The following is a 27,615-nucleotide window of genomic DNA, read 5'->3' as shown; positions in this document are numbered from 1 at the left end:
CGACTGTCTGCACGGGAGTCCAATGGTCAGCCATCTCAGTGGAGAGTGCTGAGTGCTGACCACTCCTCTCCACTCGAGTCCACTCCTCTCCACTCCACCGACCACTCCCAGACAGGTGAACTCGACTACTCCAGCCGGTCATCGCATGACAACCATGAGTCGGCACCGTATCGGAAAATCACCGCCATCGTCTTTATCGCGTTTAATAACACGGGTCGAGGGCTACACCCCGATCCCGCAGCGTATCAGGCTCGGAGACGAGTGGTCCAGAGAGGGAGCCAAGCCTAGCCCTTCAGAGCCTTTGTAGCCACTACACATTCCACACCTCACATAATTACAGTCCTCCCTTTCATGAGCAGCCCGATTATTCGATACCGTCACTTCTCATGCACTGCACTCCACCCTAATTTCTGTCGTGGAGCACCCAACGCTTCTGACCCTGCACTCCAGCGTAGCCCGGGCACTCCCCCACACAGAGCTGACGAGCTATACCGGCCGGTCAGAGCCCACGGAGCTCCGGCGGGCAGACGAGATGAGATGCGCCGGCCGCCGACAGCCAAGGTCGGGTTGAGGGAGGCACCGGCGGCCTCCGGGGGCCGGACGGGTAGGAAGGATGGCGCCGATGACAGGCGATCGCGTGACGACGACGGCGCTGACGCCGGCACGTCACCGCGGACACCGCTGACGTCACGGTATTGATGCCACTGACGTCAGTAGGTACTGGTGAGGGTAGTTTTATGGCTCTGCTGGCGGCGCGTCTCCGGGACGCTCCCTTCCTATTGCCCGCGCCCTGTTCTCGCTGACCGTCCACAGTCGTCTCTAGGATAAACCCGACTGCAACCGAAGGAGAGTCCAGCGCGCTGACTCATCCGACTATGCACGAGCGCGGACTCCCGCCGCCCGGTTTGAAAACCAATCACCCGTTGCCTGGTTTGAAAAATAGGTACGTCGAGAGGTGCGGCTACCTAACCGAGAGAGCTAACAGCATCTCCTGCAAACCTGATTCAGCCATTCTTCGTAAAGCTTGTATGACAATACATATCACGGTACTCAACTCATAAGAGTCTCGGTCTACCTTGTACTCTCACGTGCCGCGAAGCACACCTTATTGACCAGCGCGGTCGGGTGTGTCCCCACCTCCGACTGTTCAGGCTCACCTGCGTGGTCTCATGGATGGCCGGCAGGCGCAGCTGGGTTTTGGGCTTGGTGCGGGGCAGCGAGTGGAATCCGGGACTCTGGACGAAGAGCCGGATGGTGCCGGGCGCCTGTACGGCCACGTCCATGCCGCCCCGCACCGTCACCCGCGTCACGCTGTCGGCCAGTGGCCCCAGGATGGCCGGCGGCGGTCGACGCGCCGCCGACCGCGCCTCGCGCACACACCCACACTACACACGCGCGTGCTCACACCGCGCCGCTGTCCACATGTGCGCGCCGGGTTACCGGCTCCTCGCCGCCGCCAACGCGGTTCCACGCCGCCACCTGACTGTCGTCGTGCGCCGGGCGACGGGCGGCCGGTCGGCGGCACGGCGGTCTCAGGTGAGCCGCCCGGTCCGTGTCAGAGGCGGTACCGGCCGACGCTCTGACAGAGACGGTACCTGCCGGCCGGCCGGCCAAGCTGCAGCAAGGAGCTGCGACAGCCAACTGTCGTTCCTCATTGCTAATGATATGGGTGTGATCGGTTGGATTTTATCCATCGATAAAATCTTACCGCCAATGCCAAAACGAGAAGGTCGAACGGTGACCGAACTACGATAAAAATGCTGGGCTGGAGTTCAACTCGAGATAGGTACGGATCAAAGGTGACGACGAAGCTTCAAACTAAAAAAGGCATGTTTACTGAAATGTTTGCACGAATAAAAGCTAGAAAATTGTACATGCAAATACGAATCAAAACAAGAAGCAAATTAAAGTTCTTAGCTCACTGTAAAAAAGTGCAACATCGCAAAGCTCCAGGCACATGTTGGAATTTGAAAGTCAAACCCGCTTCCAATAAGCCTCAATTTGACTTCCATACACCATGCAACCCATGGATCCGATGCAGTCCATTTCAATTCTGGCCAAAGAACAAAGGAGGGAATGCCGTGTCAATCGACAGGCGCAGAAGTAGCAATGACACCGACGCAGAGAAAAGCGCCGACGTTAGCCAACGTGGACGAAGATCCTCAGTCTGCATTTCGCCGATTGCCAGTGTGGAACTGGAAACTAAACACTAGACAGGAAATCTACGATCCACATTGATCCCTCCACTTCATCGATCGGTCCACGCAGTGTAGATATCCCCGCTTCAGCAATTTCAGTGGACGGACATCTCCAGTCTGCCCACTTTCAGACATCGTCCTGTCATGTTACTAACATGCTGCCACTCGGCCAGATGTCCCACGACGCCAGTAGATACTGGTCACGGTAAGGACAGGTGGCTCGTGAGTCGTGATTAACTGTCACGGCACACACAGATGACTCCACCGGCGACACTATACCAGCACAGCACGGACAGACGGCTAAATACCGTCAGCTCGAGAGAAAACAGCACCAGAACGGACACCAGCTGGGAAATAAAAACAACAATACCGGAGAAATTCAGCGGCTTTAGTTCAATCGAGAGAACACCATATGTCAAATAAGGCCGTATGTCAATGAAAATTACTGGGAAAGTAATACGCTGATACACAGACTTCACAAAATGTTTTGTTCACGAAACGCACGGAATCAATCAAATTATAAAACCAACATCTGTTCCGCATCAGTAGGTACGTGATACGGTTGTTCATTGTGTTGGGACACTAACGAATGCCCCCAACACTGAATCAGCTTATCAAGTAATCATATCGGTCACCTTTCTCAGACAGCATGACAAAGCTCCACTACAAAGCACCTTAAAGGAACTTATCTAAAATATGTAGCCTGATGCCAATATCCGTGATCTCGACGCGACATATCCGCGTCCCACGCAGCGGGAAACAATGACTGGGACCGCGATTACTGCTGATTCGAACAGACAGCAGAGGCCCAGCCTTATCGCGGTGATATAGGCGGATTCATCGAGAGGTGAACTTAGACATCACTCAGCTCAACAAACATGGTATACATACACGTAACTGAGGGCTTTTTATGCAACTGATTGCCCTGTCAAGCACATCACCGACAGCCTTGGCAAAATGAATTCAATGCCTTCAAGGTTCATCTTGCTAATCAAGAGCTCTTAATCACAGCTCAAGTAGCTTTTTCGTTCCGTAAGACCCTCTTTATTCTAGCCTGTTTTATCAGAGTCAGAGCTATCATCAGATAATCGCACTTTTCACTGAAGCCCGGTCCACTCTATGTACTGGCAGCTCTCATGACAACCACGATTGACAAACAACATTGGGAATAGAGTTGCAAAATTTCACTACCGCACTACCGGCATGCCGGTAAATTTTCACTACCGCAGGTTTTTTCGTGGTATTTGGCATGTCCTGCCGGTAGCATGCCGGTATTTTTGATTTTGCACAAAAAAAAATTATCAGCATATGATTCAAAGTCAAACTTTGGACACTAAGAGGCTATTGAATTGTAATAACAGCAATCTTAGCCACTGCAAAATACATTTTGTGGTAGAAGTTCCATTGCAATTGCTAAGGGTAATTGTACACATGAGCCTCAGCGACAGCATTTCACAGGTTTGGCTCTAATAAGAATTGTCAAGAATCTACTGTGGTCAATCAAAGGAAAAATACTCATTCATGTTGCAAAAGCACAACCAATTAGTAAGTCTAATGGTAGGTAATAGGTATAATACAATAAAATAAATTAATGTTAATGGCAACATTCCCTAGGCAAAAGGCAGAATCAAAACAACACAAAGCACATTGTTTGGAAACTGGCCTTGAGTCCTGAGATGTGGTCTGAGATACTCTACAAAGAATTTGACACTGAAAATCCAGCTGAAAAGGCAGGTGTTAGGTAGCCCTGAGCCTAACTTTGGTCCCAAAATGAAATGAAAATGAATTAAACTGGCATTTTGTCTTATCTTTACAAGAAAACACAACATGCAGACGAAATGAATACAAAGTGGCGCATTGCGCAATATGATCAGCTGATCAAGCAACCAAGGATTGACTTTTAAGATCATCTGTCCCCTAAAAAAAGGATGTAAGCTGATGACGTAATATTTATTCATATGCCCTTTTGGTTGAATTACTCAAGAGAAGTGGATTTTCTTGTAGTGAATAAAACTCACAGTGTTGATTTTATTGGAATTTAATATCGTGTTGGATGATTTTTATCAATAAAATCATTCACGAGGCAGTAGTTTGCAGTCCTAAAACTTTTTTTGCAGTGTTTTAATCAGCTGGTTAAAACTGTGTTATGGCGCATCTGTTTCGAAATCCTTTATAGCCTTGTGTTTGTTGTGGTTTGTTCCCTCGTTTGAGATGGGAGAGGATATTATATCGTTTTTATACATATTATTTGGTGAATTCTCAGGACAAGTGAGTTATTAACACATATTCTTACATGATTCATATCTTACTCACGAGCCAACAAGCCATGGCGGATAGGAAAAAGCAGATGTTGATCTCGCTTCCTCAGTTAGGAACATGGCCAAATTGTGATTTATGACTGAGACTAGCTATAGTTCATTTTAGGGTAATGTGGAAAATAAGAACGCTTGTGGTAAATGTGATTGCTGCTCACTGTGCAGTCTTCAGAAACACATTTCAGTAATTCAAGTTCTTTTTTACCTTGATTTTTTGATGAATGTGTTAATGCTTTTTGTAGGCAATACCTCTTTGATTACAGGTGATATTTTAACAGCTGTAAACTGGAATTGAGCTTCAAAATTGTGGTATTTGTGGGGCCAACTCAGCCAAAATCAGGCTGCTGGAGTTTTGGTTGGACAATGGGTGGCTGCTGGGTGGGGCGCTTACTGAAATTGCCAAAATGTGGCATCTCATCTCATGTAGGGGTAAGCCAGAATCAAGAATGCAGGTTTTTTAGTATGCCGGTAATTTGGCGGTGTTTTTGCTTGGGGCGTGGTAGCATGCCGGTATCCCAGAAAATTTTTGTGGGGCGGGGCGGTGCCGGTAGCAGCCCATTGGGAAAACTTTGCAACTCTAATTGGGAAGTCAACAATGTCAACATGTCGTGCATCAAGCCGAATCCGTTCAGAATCTAAAAACATGCTTAATGTTCCTCTGACATGTAACTATTAAATAGTATCCGACAGTGAAGAATGGCAGCAGTAAGAACCCCGTTCACTTTTAATTTGATCGCTCCATTTACATCGGTGGCATGTTGACAAGGATGATCGATTGAGATACTGCTTACATCCAGACTGTCCCAGCCTATTTGGTGGCCAACGCGACGGCCAGGCAGACAACGTTAAAAATGGCATTCCAAGGATGTTGCCGTCCGACAGATTACGGCTGTGTGGGTTGGAGTAGAGTGACGGTCAAGGGGTGGTATCACTCACTGACATTGCTGCCCCGTGGTCGTAAAATTCGGAACTTGGGCTATCAAGTACCTATTAACAAGTTAACAAGGGAAAGAATGGCAGAATGTCATAAAACAATGATAAATTATCTGATATAATATGCATAATCAATTAAATCAAATAAAAAATGAATTAAAAAAACGTCCTATGGTTGCTCTGCAACTAGCGATACACGAAGAAAGAAGTAATACCAGGCTTTAGCAAAGGAATGGTAAAATTCACAAACACAAAATGATCACTGCTCAATGCTCTTTGCCTGCTATTGCTCATGAACTTCGTGAAGTCCATCAGCCCACCACCCGACCTCAGAGCCACCAAGCGGCGGAGCTATCAGCGCTCCTAGCGCCACCTAGACTTCCGACAGCACAGTCAGGCGGTACAGCTTCCGGCAATGCCCGCCAGGCAGCGCTGCTGTCGCCCCGAGCGACCCTGGCCCGACCGCAGCCAGTCCCAACAATCACCGCGCCACGTCAGACTGAATGGCACGTGAACAAAGCATACCGCGCCCGGCAGCAGTCTGTGATGCGTGGCCGCGTGCGACTGCAGCCTGCCGCAACACGCCCTCTCCGCCCGGGGGCGGGGGCTGGGGCGGCTTTGTTTCACGGGCCGTGCCGCCCCCACACCCGCGGGCGATCCGGCAGGGGCGGAACGCACCGCGGCTCACCGCCCACCGCGTGCAAGTATAGAGAGCGGCACATCAGCCGCCGCCCGATAATCGATTACAATACGGTTCGATAATGATTTGTGATTGAAGCGGCTCGGATGCCCGGACAGGTGCCCCTCTGTATTGAGCGATTAGGAGGCGGAGCATGGAGCGTGACCGACCTACTGCGCGCCACGGGGGATGATATGGGATACAGTTACATAGACGCATTTGCGGTTCAACAGAGGGGAAGTCAATGAATGAAACCGATATAACAAATGAATGAGTCGTACAATGAGCCGTCCAGCCCACCAATCCCGGTTCATAAATTGTCTCCAGTCCACTGCACACCAGCTGTCATTGCCAGCATCCACCCTCCTCCCCCTCCTTTCTAGTCAGAGGCGGTGTGGACCCACCCACCAGACGCAGCGTCATGGGAACCGCAGCGTCTGTCGCGGTGGTCCACACCACTACCACAGAGACCACCGCCAGCCGGCTCTCCGAGCTCTGCCGCCGTACCGGCCGACTTTCCCGGTAAATGGGACACGGTTCGCTAGGTCGGCTGGGTCCGCGCGTGGCGACCTCTGTTGAACAGCTACACCGTCGGCCCGGTCACTCACGGGACAATTCAACAGACGGATGGTAATGAAAGAAAGCGCGGTTTTAAGGCTCATGATTATATATATAAATGCAATGAAAACCCTAAGCCTCATGCTAATAATTGTATTGAAAATATTGAAAATGTCTCATTTTCTTGGCCCTATTTTCAATACAATTATTAGCATGAGGCTTAGGGTTTTCATTGCATTTATATAGACGGATGGTATGGTGACTTTGACTCACGTGAGGTGACGACACCGCCCCAAAGTCCGGCCGTCATCGTCCTCACCAGTGTGGGCGTGGGGACTGATAGGAGCCGCGAAACGCCGCTATCGAGGAGTTGATTCAGCACACGGCACGTGACGGAGAGCGGGTGGCAAATAAAACCGGCCACTGCCAGTTTTAAGGGCGAAGGACCAATCCCAATCAATGCGGGGAATCAGTATCGCCGGGCAAGTCTTTCAGGGGAAAGGTAATGACGTAACACCACCGGTGATAAAACGACCGATAATGTCACCTCGGAGCTATTCGATGGCACCTTTGCACCAGGCCTCGCGATCAACGTGCATATTTGCGCGGGGGATTACGTTTACCATGGCAAACTTGCACTCGAGTTTGATACTGGTGAGCATCAAAACGCTGAGCACTATGCAAGCAAGGTCGAGATCCAAGGCCGAAATCGGCGCCAGGTATTTACGGAGAAAGTCGGCAAGGACAACGTCGAGTGGCCACCGTATCAAACACGTCATGCTAACCGATTGTCAGCGTGTGGACACGACAGGTGTCTGGGACGTGATGGCGGTCCGAAATTTACCGCATAAAAACTAATACAAAGCCGGCCCCCTCCAGGGAACTGTCTCCACAGCGCCGCCTCTGGGCGCCGGCGACTGATGGCTAAAATGGCAGGTATTTGATGGCCCGTGTCGCCCACGCCGTGTCGCAATTTGACCATCTGGTGTGTGGCCTCGGTGACAACGCAGGCCGGGTGTCGCCGGAGCCCACGGGGAGCGAACAGCGCCGCCTCGGCGTCACGAAGAGTCAACATTTCAACGCGACGGGACTGCATAATGGACAGAGTTAGGACCTCACAGACAGGACGGTGTCTGTTCAATTGACTGATAAACAAATGACACACGAAAATAATTTTTATCATTTTTTCAATAAAATATACACTGATATTTCTTTCTCAGTCATTTGTATTGATAAAAACTTGAAACTTTGGATATGCGGCAGCATTTGAGGTCGGGCCCGAGCTGGGCGACTTTTGAGGTCGGAACCTCAATAGGACCGATAAGGATAGCTCGTTGGACAATCCCCGGCCCCGTCCGACTCTCCACTTCCGTCGATTGGCTATCGTGAGCCTCGTTATCGGTACTGTGGCTTCCCCGCCAAGCTGCTAGATACGCATCCCTTTGAATATACTAGCTCGTAAAACTTCAGCACGCCAGCTGCAACAGGGTGCTGGCAAAGACATTGAAATAATTCGTGCCAATATTCGTACCAATAACAGAATGCCGTTAGACAAACACAAATCAAAATGCTGGATTTTCGTATGGCGTCCATATCAATAACTGCAAAAATATGCATCGATGATCTCCGGCCGAAACAAACCTGACATATCGATGTTTCAAAATCAAGATAACCTGGAGCATCAATAGGTAAAAAGCAGATCAAGCTAAAAATGCATCCACCTGATCGATCAACCGGTCAGCCTGTGCCCCCTCCCCTCCCGTAGCCTCCGGCGCTGGGGACGGGGGCAGGGGCAGCTGTACGGGGCCACGAGAAGCCCGAAAACAGGACGTGTCCGGTTACTGTTCCGGTACCGGCCGTCACACCGCGGCGAGAGCCGTGCTCGTGTACCGTCACGGCTCAGCCGGGCGGGCTGAGCCGAGAGTGCCGGGAGGGTGAGCCGAGAGTGCCGGGTGGGCTGAGCTGAGAGTGCCGGGAGGGCCAGCTGAGCTGAGAGTGCCGGGTGGGGAGAGCTGGGAGTGCTGGGGGACCGGGCTATGCTGAGTGAGGGTGTCAGATGGGGGACTTTTGTGAGTGCCGGGCGCAGTGGGTTGAGAGTGCCGGCCGGGGAGGGGAGGGGGACAAGAGTGCCAGCCGCCGGGAGGGGCCGGGCGGGTTGAGCTGAGACTGCTAGGAGGGACTGGAGGCTGGAGTGGGTGGGTCGAGAGTGCTGATATACCGGAGTGCTGATATACGAGATGCTGCTATTGGTACGTACATAGATTGGACGGGGCGAACTGAGAATTTGGCGAGGTTTTTCATTGAGAGATTCAAATCATGTTGCTTTGGAGGCCAGCACATGGCCGGTTCACCTCACCACTCCCCCCCCCCCCTGGGTTGGTGGGTCAGTGATGCGTGGAATGTTCACTGTCCCTTATTAGTAAAGTAATCTTGCATTGTCCATTGTGACATAAACCAGATCAGCAAACAGTGCTGCTATTGATCTCTGATGTACACTGAACAGACAGCTTGCAGGGTAGCCAGACCATGTGCTGGAATCTTTATCCAAACAAGTGATCAGGCATTCGACAGCATCAACAGTCCATGCAAGCCTGCGTTCCACTCCAAACAGACAAATATTTATGACATGAGAAACATAAACTGATGCAGCAAAATACTACATTATCAGATTATTACGTGCATTACGCCACGCGTGGTGCCTGTTATGCAATACTCATATTCCTGTTTCTTTTCGCATTTGCATTACCTTTTCGCGTGCCGAGTCGACGCGCATCGTGTAGCTCCAGCCGAGCAGGCGTCCCAGCTTCCCTCCCACCAGTCGTCGGAGCCGACGAAACCCCATCGGTGCCGACGAACGGCCGTGGTCGTGCGTGGACGGGGCGGGGGCGGCGCCCGGCCTCAGGGCCCCCGCACGGCGGGCATGTCCTCCGACAAACGGGGCTCACTGCGTGTCGCTGAGGCGATCCGGGAGAGCACAGAGCTACCGCGTGTCCCAGGAGTCTTCACTAGACGAGTGCTCCTCTAATTAAATCACTTCCTCTCCTCCTGACAGGACCTGACTCACCACAGGAGGCCCTGACTCACCACAACAGGATCTCAATTCTCACTGACCATGGCAGGATCTGATCATTTCAAACGCTCACCGGAGTAGGCTTGATCGCTGCACTTTTCCACCACTCACGGCGCCTCACAAGCACGTTTCAAATCCACTGATCAGCTATGCCACAGTTGGATACCTGCGATAGCTGCCAGCTGCCAGCTGTCGACTGGGAGCTGGCTAGTATGTGTGAGACGACACACGTGTCTCCGTCCACCCGGGCGGACACCTCTCACCAGGTGCGCTCAGCCAGAGGTCACCGAGCGTGGGTGGAGGCGCAGACGCCGCCGCCGCCGCCGCTGGGGCCGGGCCGCGCGTGGTGCGGCATACATGAAAGGCGGCGGTCGCGCCGGTTCCCGACGCCACACTGCGCGGTTCCTCCGCTCGGGTCAGCGCCGTGCCAAGTCACACTGCGATAACACACGGCCAGGTGCGCGCTGGCGCCTCACAGCCGCGCGGCAGGTCACCGCGGAGTCGGTCGTAGTCTCAGAGGCACAGCGCGCTACTGCGTGGCACAGTCGCGCTCACGATCTCTGATTTATGCGACAGTGCGACTCAGAACAACAGCGCAGACGTCCGTTCAGAGGCCGTCCTGAGACACGAGTGTCTCTCGAAAAGTCGTCATTCTCCGCCAGTTCCGGAAGAGCCGGCCTCTTCACGTCAGTCCCAGAGATGGACTGTCTCTTCTAGTGGCATCTCCGGGCTGGGGAGAGCATTTGTTAGCAGTCTTGTCCCGGTCCGGAGAGACGCCGGAGGTTGGCTCTTCCCCACACGTGTCGTCCGTCAGATCCGCCTCTGCACGGCACTTCCCCGGCCTCTGTCCACCTCGGCTGGCTCACGGGCACCCACCTCGACAGGAGAGCACTCAGGCACAGAAACTAGCAGCCCCGGCTGTAGAGAGCTCGCCCGACACCGTACCTAAGCACGGCACGGCACAGAACGGCACGCTCGGCTCGGCTCAGCCACCGGTCACAGGGCACGATACCCGGCCACTACTCAGACACCATGGCCGACTGACCCGGCAGGTCACCGGTTCAGAGGCACCATGCAGATTGCCGAGCCACGTTGCAGACCACAATGACGTGGTCCGAAGTCACTATACACGCCGCGCGAGCGCGTCTGCACGTGCGAGACACACACCGATCAAACGAATGGCCATATCACGCTCTAAACGCGATCGAAGCACGATCAAAGCACAGTCAAGGCACCATCTAAGCACGGTCAAAGCACGGCACAAGCACGCCCGGGCCACTGTTCGGACGCAGGGAACAGTCTGACCGTACCTGCCGGGGCCGGCGCGGCACCTCGAGACCCGACAATCGACGCCTGACACCGGGGCGCTATCAGCTTGCGAGAGCACAGGGGCCGAGTCGGGGATGACGTGAAAAAATCGACAGGAACTCGTCTTGAGAATCGGAGTACTTATGAGCCTGTGATTAGATAGTCACACAACAAAGCTAAAGGAAGCTGGCTAAGAGCTTCCGGGTGTCACAGACGAGAACGCTCTCATAAATGAGACCACGAATTAAGACATTCCTTATGTCATGCAAGGGAAACGTCCACCCACTTTGAACTGATTTTTCCATCGGTGCTGCTGCAGCCGGCCGACATCCAAGGCGTCAGCACCTGACACTTCACTACCGGTCGGGATGTACGGATCGAGACAGGTAACCAATGGGCGGCCCCGACCGGACGGGCGGGGCGGGGGGGGGGGGGGGGCAGCGAGCGAGTGTCGGATGAAAATCAATGAAACTCAACAGCGTAGCTGACAGGCCGGTAAAGAAATAAAACAAAACAATCTATCCCTTGACACAAAACATCAGAGTATGACAAACGCGATGTGACAACGCTCGAAATATGCTCACAAGGCCTGCGTGTGTACCTACCGCGCACCATTCAGCCACAGCCTGGTGTGATTGACCCTTCCCTGATCTCCGGTTAGTCCCAGGGTCGGTGCACGCCCGGTCTGCGAGCCGTCAGCACCGCCCACAGAACTGTGCGTGAGACGAGACGCCCGCCGCGGCTCATCTCTAATTCATTCAGAAATTATCGACCCGTTATAGAGGTTTTCCCATGTTGGGGAACTAATCCAGAATATTTCCAGCGAGACTTGAGCCAATTAGCATTTCCTTGATTGAAACGCCGACGTCGTAATGGGCACGTTGGGTGAGGTCCCACAAAGCGTACTTGTTCTCCATAATTGCCCTAATAGGCGACCGACGCCTGGCGATGAGTGAAAATGAAATGAATCACCGAGTGCAGATGGCGGCGTCAAAATCGGCGCCACTGGAGAAAAGCTGACTTTTTAAACAGGCATACATCACACAACCTTCCGATTATCGAGCTGGCCGATGTTTATGTACCTCCGTACACGAGACGTATCTTCGGCGAAAACTGCTTTCATTATGTACACATCGATATTCGTCTAAACCGGCCCAGTGATAAGGCCGAAAAACAACTGTTATCGGTCATTGATTATCACGCATCAAATCCAATGTTAGAACCGTTTCACACATTATCACTCGCATATCGAATTTAATCAGCCCGGACAGATGAGAACCAGAATGCCAAATGTTCATTGAATATTCACAATTCAGTATTCAATTCAGTCCAGCATGACTGATCAGCGATCAATATATCGTGGCGTTTCGTTTGCCCTACGGCGCTGCGTTCACCGGACACGCACGCACCTCGTTCAGAGACCACCTTGATCGCCGCCCTCCCTCTGGGCACCGTTCGACCACCTCAGGCTACGGCCAGTGACAGGGACCGATGACGGCGCATTGTGCTCGGTCACTGCCTCTCCGAAACCCGCGGGGCAGGGACCGCCTCACAGCGCGGCGAGCGGACACTCCAGCTGCGACCGGCCAGTGGAATAGCGTGAAGTGGGCTCTTCACCGAGAGACGGTCCGCTCTGCCGTCACCGTCGCCTCTGCCGGTCAGCGCTGTCCGACTACCAGCGGACAGGACAGGATAGGAGAGGGCAGGATACGACAGGACGGCACAGGACAGGAAATGACAGAGCAAGACAGGAAAGAACAACACATTATAGAATACGACAGCACAGCACAGGACAGCACAGAGACATGGTGGCGTTTGACACACGTGTCATCACAGCCGCCGCCGCCTCTGCCATTATCGCTCTTAGCTGTCCGGACAAGACAGGACAGGACAGAGACGACGCAGCGTTTGACACACATCACAATCGCCGCCGCCTCTGCCGGTCGTCGCTTGTCGCTGTCCGTCGCTCATCGGACAGGGCAGGGTCGAGACGCGGCGGCGTTTGACACACATCACAGCCGGCGGCGGCGGAAGAGGAGAGAGGACGGACGCCACACCACGTGTGAGGCAGAGTAAACAAACAGCTGCCGGCGGCGGATAGCGGCGCTGGACGCGGGCCGTGGACGGTGCAGCAGAGCGGAACAGGTGACGCCGGGAACCGGATGAGCTCATGGCGCACATATGGTGAGACGGACACGGGAGGACAGACTGGTCAACAGGCGCCGCCGCCGGCTCCGGAACTGTCCGTAGCAGAGATCACGGATGAACAGCGAGGCCCCGCCGTCCCATGTGGCACACAGACACAGCTCATGCCCTGCGATACATGAAGAAACGCTACCCCGAATTAGTTTTTTGGCCTATAGACCTCATTACCTTCCCATACTAGCTTGGGATTTTGGTGGTTGGAACAGCGCGGTCATGTTCGAACGCTGTGGCGTGCCCGACTTCGATCCGAAACACAATGGCACGGTCGACTGCCAAACGACCGGGTCAACGGCAACCGTTCGTCAGTCGCAGTCAGGGGCAGGCTGCAGGCAGCATAGCACGCTGAACACTGTGACGGCTAGTGGATCAGTAAGTCACCAGAAAGAGAGGCATCTAATCAAACGGTAGACTGACATATTGTCAAGTTTATGGCATGCCAGATTAGTTTGGAATCACTGAGTACACTAATCAAAGAGCATCCGACCAAAATGCACCACCGGCCATTGGCCAACATTGCTATAATAGCTGTTAGCGAGCAAATAGGCATTTTGGATATCTTCGCAAAGACGGCCGGCGCTCGGAGCGCGGCGGTCGGTCCGCCGCGCCACGCCGCTCACATATGTGTCATCTGGCCCCTGATCTGATTCTCATGCCCACGTGTTGTGCTACGACGAGGGCTGAGACGGGACGGGGGCCCGACAGTCTTCAACGGGACTCCGCCGGTGCGACACGGCCCGGTGTCATACGACGTGGCCGACGCGGCCTGAGTACGAACAGTCTCGAACGCGACTCCGCCGGCGCGACACGGCCCGGTGTTACGACGTGGCCGACGCGGCCTTACGTGAACGACGTGCCGAGAACGACGAATTGCGCTGCACCTGTGACCGCCGTATTTCACCCTTTTTTAACCGCTTGCTAAGTAATCGAGAATAGACTTTTACATATATGAACAATAGCTTTATGGTCCTCCGGGTGACGAAAGAGAACGAGTACGAGAACGAGTGAACGATCACGAGCACGCACGAACATTTCCGTATCGAACGGGTGAACTGAACGATTCTCACGAACAGTAGCCACCTGCAATTGTTTAGCATGTTAAATCGGTCAGAAATCACAATGATTTGATGGACTATGACGGAAACAGAACAAACAAGGTTGCCAATATTTTCAAGTCAAGTGAAATTTCAAGTCAAGGATGAAAATAACAGGAATCTGCGAAATCTAAGGAGGTGCCAAATACATACAGCCAACCCATCCATGCATTCACTCGACGTACATACAATTAGCTGCCAGCAGTGGCATGTTGAACCAGCCACGAAAGGTTCCGCCCACCGATCCGAGGAGCAGCATGCATGTTCAGCAGATCGGGAGCATCGACCGACCTCATCCACAAGGATACAGAGACCGATTTCGGTAGAAAACGGTGAAATAACTCCTCGGCAGTGAAGCAAAACTCCGCCGCCAGGCGCCACTACGGATGACTGCGGCAAAGGTGTGTAAGGTAAGGCTGAGTAGCAGGGGCGGCGTTTGTCTATGACCATCTATGGTTGCGGAGCCATCTACACAGTGTGTTTCGCAAGGCAGGTGCAAACAGGCAGAACCTATTCAAAAAGGGGCATCAAAGCCAGACTGTTCATTCTAAAAAAGTTCCTAGGATGCGCCGCCCGATTTCCGTGCATACAGGTAATAAAATGTGATACTAAGTCTGCATTCATCTAACGCCACTAGATGACCCCGCGGTCAGAACACGACCCATCTACCCACAACATAGCCCGCAGACCCTATGAGCATATGTAATAATCATGCATCCGCACTGTCTGTTTGTCCGTCTGTCTGCCAGACTCACTAACCGACACTCGCCGCAGGTGAAAACCGTAACGAAAGTCGGCTCTCAAATTCCCACGATGTACCTTCTCCAAAGATCCATCGAACCCCGACCCAACCAGCCTGCGGTGAGTGGTGAGCTGAGCATGGAATCAGAGCGCAATACCACAAAGGGAGAATCCACCAGTTCCAGTAACTGCCGGTGTTGGTGAGATTTCCATCAGCTTCCGACCGCAGCGGCGCACCAAATTTGAGGGTGCAGCGCGGCAGCGGCCGGAACCTCCCCACCCAGCGCCGGCCGCACCGGCGCCGCTGCACGAGACCACATCAGGTGAACGCACAACCGTCAGTCCGCCGGTGCAACACCGGGCGGCCGAGCGGGTTACCTGTCCCCTGTGTCCCGCTGCCGAGCGGTCCAAATATCAATCACGGTGACCGGCTGCACTTCCGGCGTCACCCGCCCACCGGAAATGGCTCACTTCCGGCGGGCCTGTGCCGGCCGTTGCGGTGCAGACAGTAGGTGCACTGGACCAGCAGACACCGCTGTCAAATAGTCTGACAGGACAGCTGTCAGGTAGGACCGTCAGAAATCTGCGTGCTGTCACATCGGACAATGACAGGAATGAGTGTCGCTCGAGCGAACCATGCAAATATCAGTTGAAAGATACAGCCACGTCAGTTGAAAGAATGACCGGCACCATTACCCAGAGGCCGCTGATACGGCGGAGAGACCAGTCCAGCCCAAGATACACTGCGAATGGATGTTCAAGTCCAATGTCCATCTTTGCACCGAGCTGGTGGTGTGGAATGGTCGCGTACACGTACACCGATAAGCCGAGTCCCCGACCTAGGACACGAATGGCAATAGAGGATTGAGAGGCTCAGCAGTTTAGCAGTTTTCAATGGCACCTCTCAGTCCATTTTAGTACCTACCTCAAGGCTGTGACTCCAGAATTGCACTCTTATGAATAATCACTCATGACATTTAGGCACTGGCCAGTGGTCAATTTTTACAGTTAGCAGTCTGAGTAAGGTCAAATCTTTGGCTGTAGCATAAACAAATGCTCCCTCAGGTCATTGCATCAGGTTATCATCATCTAAAGCCTTTGCTCAAATGCAGATAGGTTTGGTGGCCAGAGATGTCCAAGTCATATGAGCACCAGTACCCATTACCTATATATCTTTGGCATTACTATAAACACTTATAGGTGAAATGAATGTCCAAAGTATTACTACAGTTAAAAACAAAATAAAATGACTAACAAGGTAATCAATTAAGTGAGTGAGCTAGTATGTAGCTCATAGCTGGAACTGGAGTGGCAGCATGCATCAACATTAAAAACTTGCAACAACTCACTGAGTTCAATTTCCATCACTTTCAAATCATACAGGTAGCACACATGGTTATTTTCAAATAAGGATGACCCATGCCCAGCCTCAGTGAGCACAAACAGGAAACAAGCATTGGAAATACCTAGCAGTTGGAAAATCAAAGTGCCTCATATGAAGGTGTGGTCAATCAAACTTCACTTTATATTTTATTTTAGAAATATCACAAGCATCTTAGCTGTAAAATGTATGTAGCAGTCCTTTGGTACTTACCCATCCAGCAGCTTTTTTGTATCTTGTGGTGGCTCGCAGCATGAGGTCACGGACAGTTCCATTTCCATCTCCACACGGAACGACCACACGGACTGGTCCAAAGCAGACAGTCACCTTCATCACTGATAAAACTTGCTTCCCTAGCACTACCACTCACTAACTCAGCACTAGTGGTTCATCGTCCACATCCAGGTACTCTTCTGAAGTGACTCACTTCAATGGAATGCTTCCTTCCCTGAGATGATTCATCTTGATCTGTACCAGCATGGAGAAGCCTGCAACAAAAGAGCACACAAATGTTAGCCAATTTTCACATTACTCTTGGAATCAGCAACAGGTGTTGTCAAAATTAATTTCAAAAAACTGATAACACAATCGACGCCATAACTGCCGACAGACAGGTAGCTAAGCCAGGTAGGCAGGCGTGCATTCCAACCCGCTATGGAAAAACAAATGAATCCGAGGAAGCGACTAATGAGGGGAAATGCACACACAGTTTCGGGTCACTTACCAGTCACTCCCATTCCCCCCGAATCGGAAACGGATAGATCAAACGCGCCTCCGACCTCCTGACCGATTTTTGTTCGGAGCCGCGCTTGTTTACGTCGCTTTGGAAAGTGCTCTCGATTTTGGACAGCACCCGCCACCTAGCAGTGAAACCAAAAACTCCACCTGCAGCGCTACCACGAGATGTCGCCTCAAGCCCCAATGCCAACAATCGATTGTTGCGGACTTCAGCGGTGACGGCGAAGCGGAGCGTTGTTTTCTGAGTAATCGGGGGCGTGGTGACTGCTGAGGGCTGTCATCTGAAGTCGTACACACGGTATATAGAGAACTATACTGGTCGTACCTTTATTTCTAATGCTGTTAAATTCACTCAAGGGTGGTTCATAAGGAGGAAAGCCATTTGCTTCTGCCATTGGTAAGCGGTAAGTGAAGTTAGTGATCGTGTTTTCTCGCTATAGTTTAATTGGAAATTTGACGTATTTTTTGTTTTGTTGTAAGCTACCATGTTCCTACTTTCGCTGTGATATATCTTACCTCTTTTGCAACTGATACTGAACTATTGCAAATTATCCATCAGTTGCTGCATGAGTATCAGCATAGTTCGAGGTTCAGGTTTAGGTGGGGTTTATTGATGTACACATGATGACTGTGTGTGTAGGTACAATAATCAGTTAATAATGCAGCATTTTTTATCAATGGACAAATGGTCACACTTTTTATATTGATAACATGTATCCTGCTGGGTCTAGGCTGTCACTTCATGCACATTTGAGCAATGCTTTGGTTTGCGGTTTTGTTTGCTTGTCATTGCTTATTGACCAACACTGATACAGGCTTACAAAAGTAATTGTTTTCCTTGCAGATTCATTATCTCAATCGTCCAACCATGTCTCTCAAAACGATTGTGGGTCAGAAGATCATGGACATTGTCATCAAGTCACAAAAGAAAGGCTCGACACCCGACTGGCGCGTCCTGGTGGTTGACGAGCTGAGCATGAGGATGATCTCAGCATGCACCAAGATGCACGACCTGGCACAGGAGGGCATCACAATTGTTGAGGACATCTTCAAGAAGCGGGAGCCACTGCAGCATCTGGAGGCCGTCTACCTGGTACAACCCACCGAGAAATCCATCAATGGCATTATCAACGACTTTGGCATCCCAACGCGGACCATGTACCGCGCTGCGCACATCTTCTTCACGGAGGCGTGTCCTGACGAGTGCTTCAACATGCTGGTCAATGCCAACGTCTCCAAGTATGTGAAGGCGCTGAAGGAGATCAACATCGCGTTCCTGCCGCAGGAGTCGCAGGTGTTCTCTCTGGACTGTGAGGAGACGTTCCCGGTGTTTTACGGGCCGTCGCGCGCGCCGAGCCGGCCCCAGACCATGGAGCGGATGGCGCAGCAGCTGGCCACCCTCTGCGCCGTCCTGGGCGAGTACCCGAACGTGCGCTACCGCAGCGACTTCGACTACAACGTCGAGCTGGCGCAGATGGTGCAGCAGAAGCTGGACGCCTACAAGGCCGACGAGCCGACCATGGGAGAGTCTCCGGAGAAGGTGAGGGTCGATGGAGGGCGTGGAGGGCTTCCCTCCGGCGGTACTGGCACCGGGCCAGTGGGGGATGTACTCGCGTACTGTGGGAGCGGTGGACGGCGCGGGGAGGGTGAAATATGACGATGGGGGACCGTAAATTTATGGGGAAACCGCCGGAGATGCAGCTTGAGTTGGTCGGGTCCGGAACGACATTAGGAATATGTGTAGCACTTTTCTTTCATGACACTTAGGCTTTGAATCCAAATGGTTATCTTACGGTTGCCATGTTAGTAAGCCATTCATAGCATGCCAGCTCGCTTATTGTTAATATGCGACGGTTTCCTTTCCAATCGATATTTTCCGACCTGTCGCCTTACAGACGTACCCAGACGCCCCACAAAGCCCGCCGCCGTCGTACCCACGACGCTGCGGACTGTCTGTTAGCCCTTCTCCGTCGTGCCCGCCACACCCCAGACGCTTTGTTCCCCGCTCCAGTTCGTTTCCCGGCGGCCGTCTGACCTTCCGACACGCCACATACGTTTCGGAAGAGGCGGCGTCCTGCCTTCGTGACCTTTTGACCGTGCGCCGTTCTACCTCCGCCCTACTTCGGTGACCGGCGAGCAGTCGTACCTGGTCCCGTTTGCCGCCCTGCCATTACACGGATGGTCACGCTGGATACTTTGTGGGGTATTTGGGTCCATCTTCTCCCGCAAAGAACTATTGAGGCACCTCCAAGCTATAGATGTTTCAACAGTGCGTATTTTGTGCTGATGGCTAACTACTAACCATTAGTTATATCACATGTTTGTGATGATTGATGAGTCATTTGAAGCTGTCGAGAGATTTCCTCGATTGTCACTTTTTGAAGCCGACATAATGTCGGCTAGAGACGGAGCCCTACCGATATTGAACTTCGGTGATTTGACGTTCCTTTTTCACTAATGAGCTTCTGTATTTCCGACAGCAAAGAAAAAATAAAAATAATGCGAATGTCATGTTGTTGTAAATCAAGTTATTCAACAAGTTATTATCAAGTTATTTTTTGCTATGAAATCAAGTTATTTGTTTATTTGCGTCGTCAAGACCTGATAAATGTTTTTGAATCCACTCCTGGCATTGTTGAAATTTCACCTAAGCTGTCTGATACGTGGGGCAGATAAACTTCACTCTCCCGCTCTAGTTCTCACCTGTTTTTCTGTCGCTCTCCTCCGTCTCGTCCCGTCCGTCTGAACTGTCTTGCTGAAGTGATTTTCACGCCTCTCTTCCCGCTCGTCTGTCCTCCTCGTCACTTCACTGTTTTCTCTCCGTCCAGCTGCCTCTTTTACACAGCAACTTCAGTTTGACTCTCACCAGACTGACTGTATTCTAACACCTCTTGGACGACCGACCGAGCCAGGATCCTCGCGTCCCGAAGCCCGACTTTAATTATGCACACACCATGGCGTATGATTAATCTGTGAGCGGTCGGCACTGTGTTGCCGGGCACTGGGACAGTAGTCCGCTGTGGTCCGCTCCCCTCCCTGGGCACCTCAGAGGTAGCCTGTCTCTGACAGAGCCCCACTGGAGAAGGTGACATGCCTGGCCTTGCTTGACGACCGACTCCTAACGCCAGATCTGCCGCCGTCCGTGCAGGAACCCGGGTAGCGACCGAAATACATTCAGTCATTCAGAGAGAAGCTGGTTACGAGAACGGGAGAATTCGTTTAAACGGCCGGCCGGGCGGCAACGAGGGCGAGATGTATTGTTTTACATTGAGCGGAGTATGTGAATAGTGCAGCTGGCAGCATGTCAATCACGTGCTGCTCATTTGCGATGCATGAGTAGACGGACGCTCAAGTTTCGGCGTGCAATGAGGTTCGCTGGGAGCTTTAACGAGGTCACTGTAAGCACCGCTGCTCACGCTGCGCCGCTGCGAGCCGCACATTACAGCGCCAGCTGCGTTTGGGCCCTTCTTTAGCTGTCAGCGCTGACTTACCCCGCTCTCCTGCAGGCGCGCTCCCAGCTGCTGATCCTGGACCGCGGCTTCGACGCCGTGTCGCCGCTGCTGCACGAGCTCACCCTGCAGGCCATGGCCTTTGACCTGCTGCCCATTGAGAACGACGTCTACAAGTACGAGGCCAGCCAGGGCGAGAGTCCCAAGGAGGTGCTGCTGGACGACAATGACGATCTGTGGGTGGAGCTGCGACACCAGCACATCGCCATCGTATCGCAGCAGGTGGGTGCGACAGGCAGAACGGTGCAGTGGGGCAGCCGACGGAGCGGGAAAGGAAGGGGTAGGGAGGACAACGGGGTATGTGAAGTGGGTTGAGTTTGGAAGTAACGTGGTGAGGTATTTCGGGAAGATCGGTAGTTGAATGAATGAATAAATGAATCGAAAATGAAAAAAATGAATCGGATGATTTAATGAATTGGGTCGGTAAATGAATGGACGAAAGCAAAGAATAAAGCTTTTCGCACTGGCGATTTCGAATCTGGATAATGATTGAGTGTTTCGCTGGCCAGAAAGCTAAATCATCTACCCAATCTCGTTTTCGTTGAAATTAACTCACTTGTCTATCTGACAGGTGACCAAGAACATGAAGAAGTTCATTGAGAACAAGCGCGGCATGTCGACGGACAAGGCGTCGATGCGCGACCTTAGTCAGATGATCAAGAAGATGCCCCAGTACCAGAAGGAGCTGAGCAAGTACTCGACCCACCTTCACCTGGCCGGAGAGTGCATGGCCTCCTACCAGGGATACGTCGACAAACTCTGCAAGGTGGGCTGGCGGGGTAGTAGGGAAAACGGAAAGGAGATAGACCATGACTGGCATCGTCCGAGCTTCATTTTCACTTGTCCAGTGATGTGGAATGCAAACAGTATCAGTATGAAAGCATATGCAGGGTTTGGCCTTATGTTTATTCAGTTAGTCGGTGATGCTTAACTAATTAAATGCTACGACGTATATGGTCACGTCTGTGAGCCGAGTATGTGACCCTTATAATCACTGTTTTTGCGTTTGTTATGTTCACCTTTGCGTTCATCACCGTATACCCGACAGTGTCTGTGGTTCGTGTCACTACACGAGTCCGTGTGCTGTCTCCACTCACAGGTGGAGCAGGACCTGGCCATGGGTACTGACGCCGAGGGTGAGAAGATCCGCGACCACATGCGCAATATCGTGCCCATCCTGCTGGATCAGAACGTTACCACGTACGACAAGATCAGGATCATCCTGCTCTACATCCTGGTGAAGAACGGCATCAGTGAGGAGAACCTCAACAAGCTGATCCAGCACGCGCAGATCCCTGCCGAGGACCGCAGTATCATCACCAACCTGGCCAATCTCGGCCTCAACGTGGTGGTCGACGGAAACAGGAAGAAAATCCACACGGTAAGTGCTAAAATCGTGGTTATGGTGCCACCCATTAGAAGCTGAAACACGAGATGGATCACGATAATGTTCACCCTGTAGGATACTAAACGTGCGTCGCTTTTGAAATGTTCGTACCTACTTATAGCAGAGCAGGAAGGCCGGAGCATTTATTATTGCAGGATCATAGCGAAAACGGCTGCCTCCGCATGCCTACCGCCCTATGGCTTCCCGTCTTATAGAGGTCTGCCGCAGCACCGTCTGATTAACACGCTAAGCATATGGGTACCAGTCATCAGCTTGATGGTTTGCCGTTACCTCTCCACACCAAACGGTACCACCCCGACTCCGCTCTTATTGTGACCAAACCAGACTTCACCCGAGCAGACCATCCCCGACCCCGGCGTTCACCCCAGTCGCCGCGCTGACAGTATGGCGAGTCTAAGGCTGAGACCGTGACGGGCTCCTCGGTGGACTCGGAGCCTCTGCGGAGGGCGGCCGCCGCGCTGGCGCCGCTGCGTCGCTCGCTGTCCTGGACTGCAGCGGCCGCCACCGGGGTATCCACGTCACCGGGAGTAGGTGGACTGTTCGGGCCGGGACCGGCGGGGATGAGGCTGGGCGGTGTGGCCAGCGGAGAGTGGGGTGATGCTGGTCCCTACTGGCCGGGTTTGGTAGATTGGTAGTTGGATTGGAAACATTGTGTGGCGACTTGGTGGTGTGGTCAGGGCGGTTCTCGGTGTGGAAGCTATGAGGGGTGGACGTGAAGAGCTGTAGAAGGTGGTGGAGAGCTGGGTGGACCTGTGGACTGATTCTGCACGACCGGGCGAGAATTGATGGACCACTCGTGGCATGACGGGGTTGGATGTGGGAGATCTCGTCCGGTCCCGGATATTGCTGGCTGGGTTTCTTTCAGGATTTTTGTTTGTTGAAGGCATCACAGGTGTATTCGTGGTGACTTCCGAAGACACCGAGTTTTTTTTTTTTTTAGTCAATTGTACATACGAGACAACTTTATTGTTTCTTGGACACGTGTCGTCATTTGGCTGGTTGTTGTCCAAAGTCGTAAGACTTTGGTTTGAAAATGCGTTGTCGTTACATGGTCATTGGTCAGGCCTTTTTGTTTTCCGTTTCCATGAGTTATTTTCGTTTTTGACCAAGTTACTTTGTACTTTTTCGATATTTTTGTTATATTTTGTTATATTATATTGTTTTGTGCTCGACATGATTTACAGGTAGTACAGTAGTACAGGTACAGGACTCCCACAATTTCGGCAGTTTTCTGATTGCCACTGAGTTTATGCGGGTGTTCATATTTCAGGAAATTGATTTTTTATGTGAGCCGTATTAGCTGGTGTGGATTTTTTTCGCATTGTTTTCTTGCCAGCCCATTGCGACTGTTGAGTTTTGTCTCAGTTCATGTTCATGTTCATCGTTTCTCTCAAAATTATATGGCTTAAGGCCTAAGCCCGTACCTACTAAATTTGTAATTGTTTTTTGCTATTTGTAATTGTTATAAGATGTGACATTTCCCTGGGCATGAATTTTGCGTGCTGTTTAAGTCTCCGACCATATCATATAAATGTCCGAAAACAGAGTGAATTGTCCCCAGCTCCTACATCTACCGTTGGAAGGGCTCGGGTATAGTCGACGCCGGCCGGTGGCCGGCACTGTCTCCGCTGCCAGCCGCGGCCGGTCCGTGCAACACTAACCATCACACCCGCCAACAGATGGCGCGCAAGGAGCGGATCACCGAGCACACCTACCAGATGTCGCGCTGGACGCCCGTCATCAAAGACATCATGGAGGACGCCATCGACCTGAAACTGGACGAGAAGCACTTCCCGTTCCTGGCGGGGCGCGCGGCCACGGCCGGCTACCCGCGCGCCACGCCCACCACGGCCCGCTACGGCCACTGGCACAAGGACAAGGGCGCGCAGAACGTCAAGAACGTCCCCCGCCTCATCGTCTACGTTCTGGGCGGCCTGTCCTACAGCGAGATCCGCAGCGCCTATGAGGTCAGTGCTAGCACCATAATGACTTCGCGGATTTGGAAGGATTCCAGGGGCCGTATTCACGTCGACTTCGTAAGTCGATTTTGTTTCGTAAGTATAATTTGGTATGCACGTCGACACTTGTTAAGTTTTTATCGACGGAGTTCACTTGATTACAATAAAAAAGAATATTAAGAAGTAGGCCATACGTAAGAAAATTCTTATCAAAATGATCGACGTGAATACGGCCCCAGAGCTACTATTGATTCACCAGGTGGGGCCCGGCGCTCAGGCACTTCCCAGCCCACAGGGGGGGGTGTTAAACCTCAGCGCTCATGATATGGCCCTGAGCCTCACAGCTCTGACGTTTAAACGGGATTTGAACGTTGGGCGGGACGTAACTACCTTAATACTCGTTAAATGTGGACAGCTCATTTATATGCCAGAGTCGGTTACCACACAAAAAAAAAAAATGCACCGCTGATAGCGTTTGACTCGAGGCGTGTGAACTTTCTCAAGAAGCTGACAACACTGAACTGGATAACATTCTAATGTATGGCGTAGTTTTTCATGATGCGGGAAGGACGCTCACCCTCCCATGAAACATGCGAAGTTTATGGGACACGAACGTAGTTTGTGGTGCCATTCGTTGCTCGCTTTCTGGAGTTTTGGGTGGTTACTAGTTTCCAGTTCGTATGTTTACTGTGGTAGCTTCTGGCTGATGTGAGACATATCACACGCTATATATGCGAACAGAGTTTGAGATATGGTACCCCGTTGTCAGGTAACCAACGCCCTGAAGAACTGGGAAGTGGTGATCGGCAGCGACCAGCTCATCACGCCTGGACAGTTCCTCAAGAACCTCTCCAAGCTGGGCGGCGGGCCGGCGTAGGTACGCCTCGAGCCACCAGAAGCCGCCTCCGCCGCCCCCGCCGACCGGTGAGGAGGGCACTGGGAGGCGGCGGCGCCCGACCGCGGCGTCTCGGGCGGGGTGGGATGTGAGGACTCCGCTGTAGACGGGGAAGATGGGGGCTCTGCGGGCGCCGGCGGTAGCGCGTCCGAACTCGCCGCTAGTGCTTGTCCACCCTGAGTTTGCAGTGTGATCGGCCCCTAACGGCACATACCGTTGTGAGTCGACCTCTAGAGCTGAGAGCATAGCTGCTTCGTGAGGCCGGGTTGAGTTGAAGGGCGACCGGGTAGAGTTTGGCGTTTGCGCGATTCAGTCAGTTGGGTGATATTTCAGCACCGGTTTTCGTTGTTCTTTGTCACGTCCTTCCGTCGCTTGTTGAGGTTGATACGTCTTGCCGCAGAGCGCTGGTAGTGGTATTACTAGTCAGGAGAGCGTCAGCGCCTAGCAGCAACTTCAGGCCTTCAGCCACGGTGTCGTTAGGCCTCTGCTCGTTAGGCCTCTGTTCGTTAGGCCTCGCGGGTTAGGCCTCGTGGTTGCGGCTGAGGCCTGAGCTAGTGACTCTAGTTGGCAGGTTGCGTCTGTCTGCCCCGTTTCACGCGTCATATCCCGGGGGTCCGATGGGGTTACAGTTGAAGGGGTTACGTACCAGCGTCCGCTTGAGTCCCTTTAGAACGACTGCGGTGGTAGTGCCGCCTCGCTGCGAAATTTACCGAAGAGTGTTCGCGCCGGGGACATTGAGGGGTCATTCACGCTGGTGGTCGCGGGATGGCGACGCCGGCGGACAATGCGTCAGTGACCGAGAGGTGTCATTCCTGGTACGACCAGCTCGTCACCGTATTATATCAAACAACCCTCCTAAGGTCCGGTAAGGGTTGGATGTCGGCTAGGCTAGAGCGCAGTTCTCCGTAAAGTCCCGGCCCGGATCGCGTCACTATCCAAATATCTAGGTTATCTATATCGGGAATCTCGAGTATTGTCCGTTAATTGCGGTGCTTGTTATTGTAAACTGCAGCCACGTTTGCTATCCGTATGCACATCTGATACGGAAGCTGTGCATAATATTGATTCCTTAGGTGGTCAATCCTAGTTGATTAATTCCGGTGGAATAATTTCCTATGATTTTGTGGCACTCACTGTCGTGGCTGTCAATTGGCGAATGTTATTTCGAGACAGCTTTAGTTTATGTGATAATATGGTGTGGTAATGGTGGTGGTGGAATCTGCTGCTGTTTTATGTCGATCAATGAGCTATTCTTTGGGAGGTGATTATCTGTCCTTGTGGCGTTTTGTTTATACGGCTTGCCGTCGTCACACAAGAACCGTAAAATAGTATTATTATGTGTTGGAGCTATATTTCGTTGACTGTACCTATGATTTTATTTATTGTGTATTTGCGTGGCACGACTGATCGTAAGGTACAGGACATTCCCCGTCGCCATGTTGCCGGCCTCTGCGCGCTGCCCGATCATTCCGCGGCCTCTGACCTCGGCTCTATATGGTTATCTGACCGTCTAGTCGCTCGCTTCAGTCCATCTTTCGCACCCATCTCTCGCTAAAACTTAAAGTCATAGGTGTGCTTGGCTCTACCTCTACCAAATAGGCGCGTCGTGTACGGCGTTTTCGGCCCTGTTCTGCCTTTGCCAGCATCGATGTATTTCATCTATCCCGCTTTCCCCCCTTATAGCGAATTGTCTGGTCCAATCTCTGCCGCGCTTGTCCCAACTTTTCCATTTTGCCTCGTATGCCTCATCCTAACGACCGGCTGCATCTCCTACAGTCTGTTCGATATCCGGACATTTCGGTATCAGCGTTTCCCGTACGAGCCAGCTGTAGCATAATCGCGCCTGCGGTCCTGCAGCGTCCCTTCGGCTTTATACGCCCGGTAGGCACCCGTTTGTCGCAATAACGCGGACCTTTGTGTTCGTGGGACGCTGCCGCGGTTCGCTGCTGGTTTCCGCACTCTGTGCCTAGTCTCCCTATCTTTCCCGACCAGCCGGAGAGCCATTCTGGGTATTCCGGTGGAGTCTTAGCTTCGGATCGGCGCGGCGATACGATTGGCGGCGCAGCGGGGACGAGAAGTGGCGCGTGGAGGCAGTTAGCGGCGTGTAGTGACGCAGGCAGACGGGCGGCGGCGCGGCGAGGTCGCGGAGTGTTACCGTTTACAGAGGTTTGTCTTGTGCGCTACGTAACGGTAGTTGATGACCCATGGCGGGCCAATCGGATAGAAATAAAGTCACTGCATTAGAAAACCGGTCTTTGATGGAGGACTTATCGCGTCGCCGGTGGTGATTAGTCTGCTACAGAAGAAAGCCCGATGACTGGCTATCATTTTGTCGTGCATAGATAACGCCTTATTCTGGCATGTCTGTCGGTTGATCCTAGACGTGTTAATGGCGCACGTGATAGTCGCTCGGATCAGTCCATGACGAACACCGCTCTCATCAGCAATTGATGCGATCGAAAGGACTATGATCAGATACAATCGCCTTCATTTATTCACATATATTTACAGGCATCATTCAGCCTGTGCTCTTTCCCCAGCGGATACGACGCATCTTACCCTGCGCGTGCATCCTAAGATCGACTGGAAGCTCCCCCACCAGGATCCGGCGGACGGAGCTGGGCCCCT

The 27,615-nt window shown here is 52.3% G+C and overlaps 2 protein-coding genes across 14 annotated transcripts in view; one reads left to right on the top strand and one right to left on the bottom strand.

The window, feature by feature from the left end:
• Nucleotides 1–17,300, bottom strand: part of LOC122393804 (partitioning defective 3 homolog B-like) — a 77,559-nt gene extending 60,259 nt beyond the window's left edge. For 7 of the 10 annotated variants that reach the window (XM_043390189.1, XM_043390194.1, XM_043390195.1 and 4 more), the window contains exon 1: nucleotides 1,158–1,470. In XM_043390189.1, coding sequence (XP_043246124.1) covers nucleotides 1,158–1,283 — 126 coding nt within the window. In that variant the 5' untranslated portion in view covers nucleotides 1,284–1,470. Of the gene's footprint in view, nucleotides 1–1,157; nucleotides 1,471–16,692; nucleotides 16,968–17,203 lie in introns of those variants that run through there. The other 3 variants (XM_043390191.1, XM_043390200.1, XM_043390199.1) reach the window with 2 other exon arrangements.
• Nucleotides 17,301–17,416: 116 nt separating this feature from the next.
• LOC122393802 (protein ROP-like) lies at nucleotides 17,417–27,230 on the top strand. 4 transcript variants are annotated; one of them, XM_043390184.1, is made up of 8 exons: nucleotides 17,461–17,511; nucleotides 17,544–17,621; nucleotides 18,062–18,757; nucleotides 20,724–20,948; nucleotides 21,298–21,492; nucleotides 21,826–22,107; nucleotides 23,814–24,101; nucleotides 24,862–27,230. In XM_043390184.1, exons 3-8 carry the CDS (start codon nucleotides 18,086–18,088, stop codon nucleotides 24,967–24,969), a joined length of 1,770 nt encoding a protein of 589 aa, XP_043246119.1. In that variant the 5' UTR covers nucleotides 17,461–17,511; nucleotides 17,544–17,621; nucleotides 18,062–18,085; the 3' UTR covers nucleotides 24,970–27,230. The 4 variants fall into 4 exon arrangements, with proteins under 4 accessions (XP_043246117.1, XP_043246120.1, XP_043246119.1 ...); XM_043390182.1 differs by having other exon boundaries at nucleotides 17,417–17,621; XM_043390185.1 differs by having other exon boundaries at nucleotides 17,422–17,614.
• The last annotated feature ends 385 nt before the right edge of the window (nucleotides 27,231–27,615 follow it).

The sequence above is a fragment of the Amphibalanus amphitrite genome, unplaced genomic scaffold (genome assembly GCF_019059575.1).
Source record: "Amphibalanus amphitrite isolate SeventyFive unplaced genomic scaffold, NRLGWU_Aamphi_draft 000554F_arrow, whole genome shotgun sequence".
NCBI lineage: Eukaryota > Metazoa > Arthropoda > Thecostraca > Balanomorpha > Balanidae > Amphibalanus > Amphibalanus amphitrite.
Note: the sequence above shows the minus strand (reverse complement) of the source record. Positions and strands in the feature narration are given on the sequence as shown.

Excerpts from the sequence above, each read along its gene's own strand:
- LOC122393802 (XM_043390181.1), top strand. Across the intron at positions 18,758-20,723 it reads TGGGAGAGTCTCCGGAGAAG|GCGCGCTCCCAGCTGCTGAT; the intron begins GTGAGGGTCGAT and ends GCTCTCCTGCAG. Across the intron at positions 22,108-23,813 it reads ACAGGAAGAAAATCCACACG|ATGGCGCGCAAGGAGCGGAT; the intron begins GTAAGTGCTAAA and ends ACCCGCCAACAG.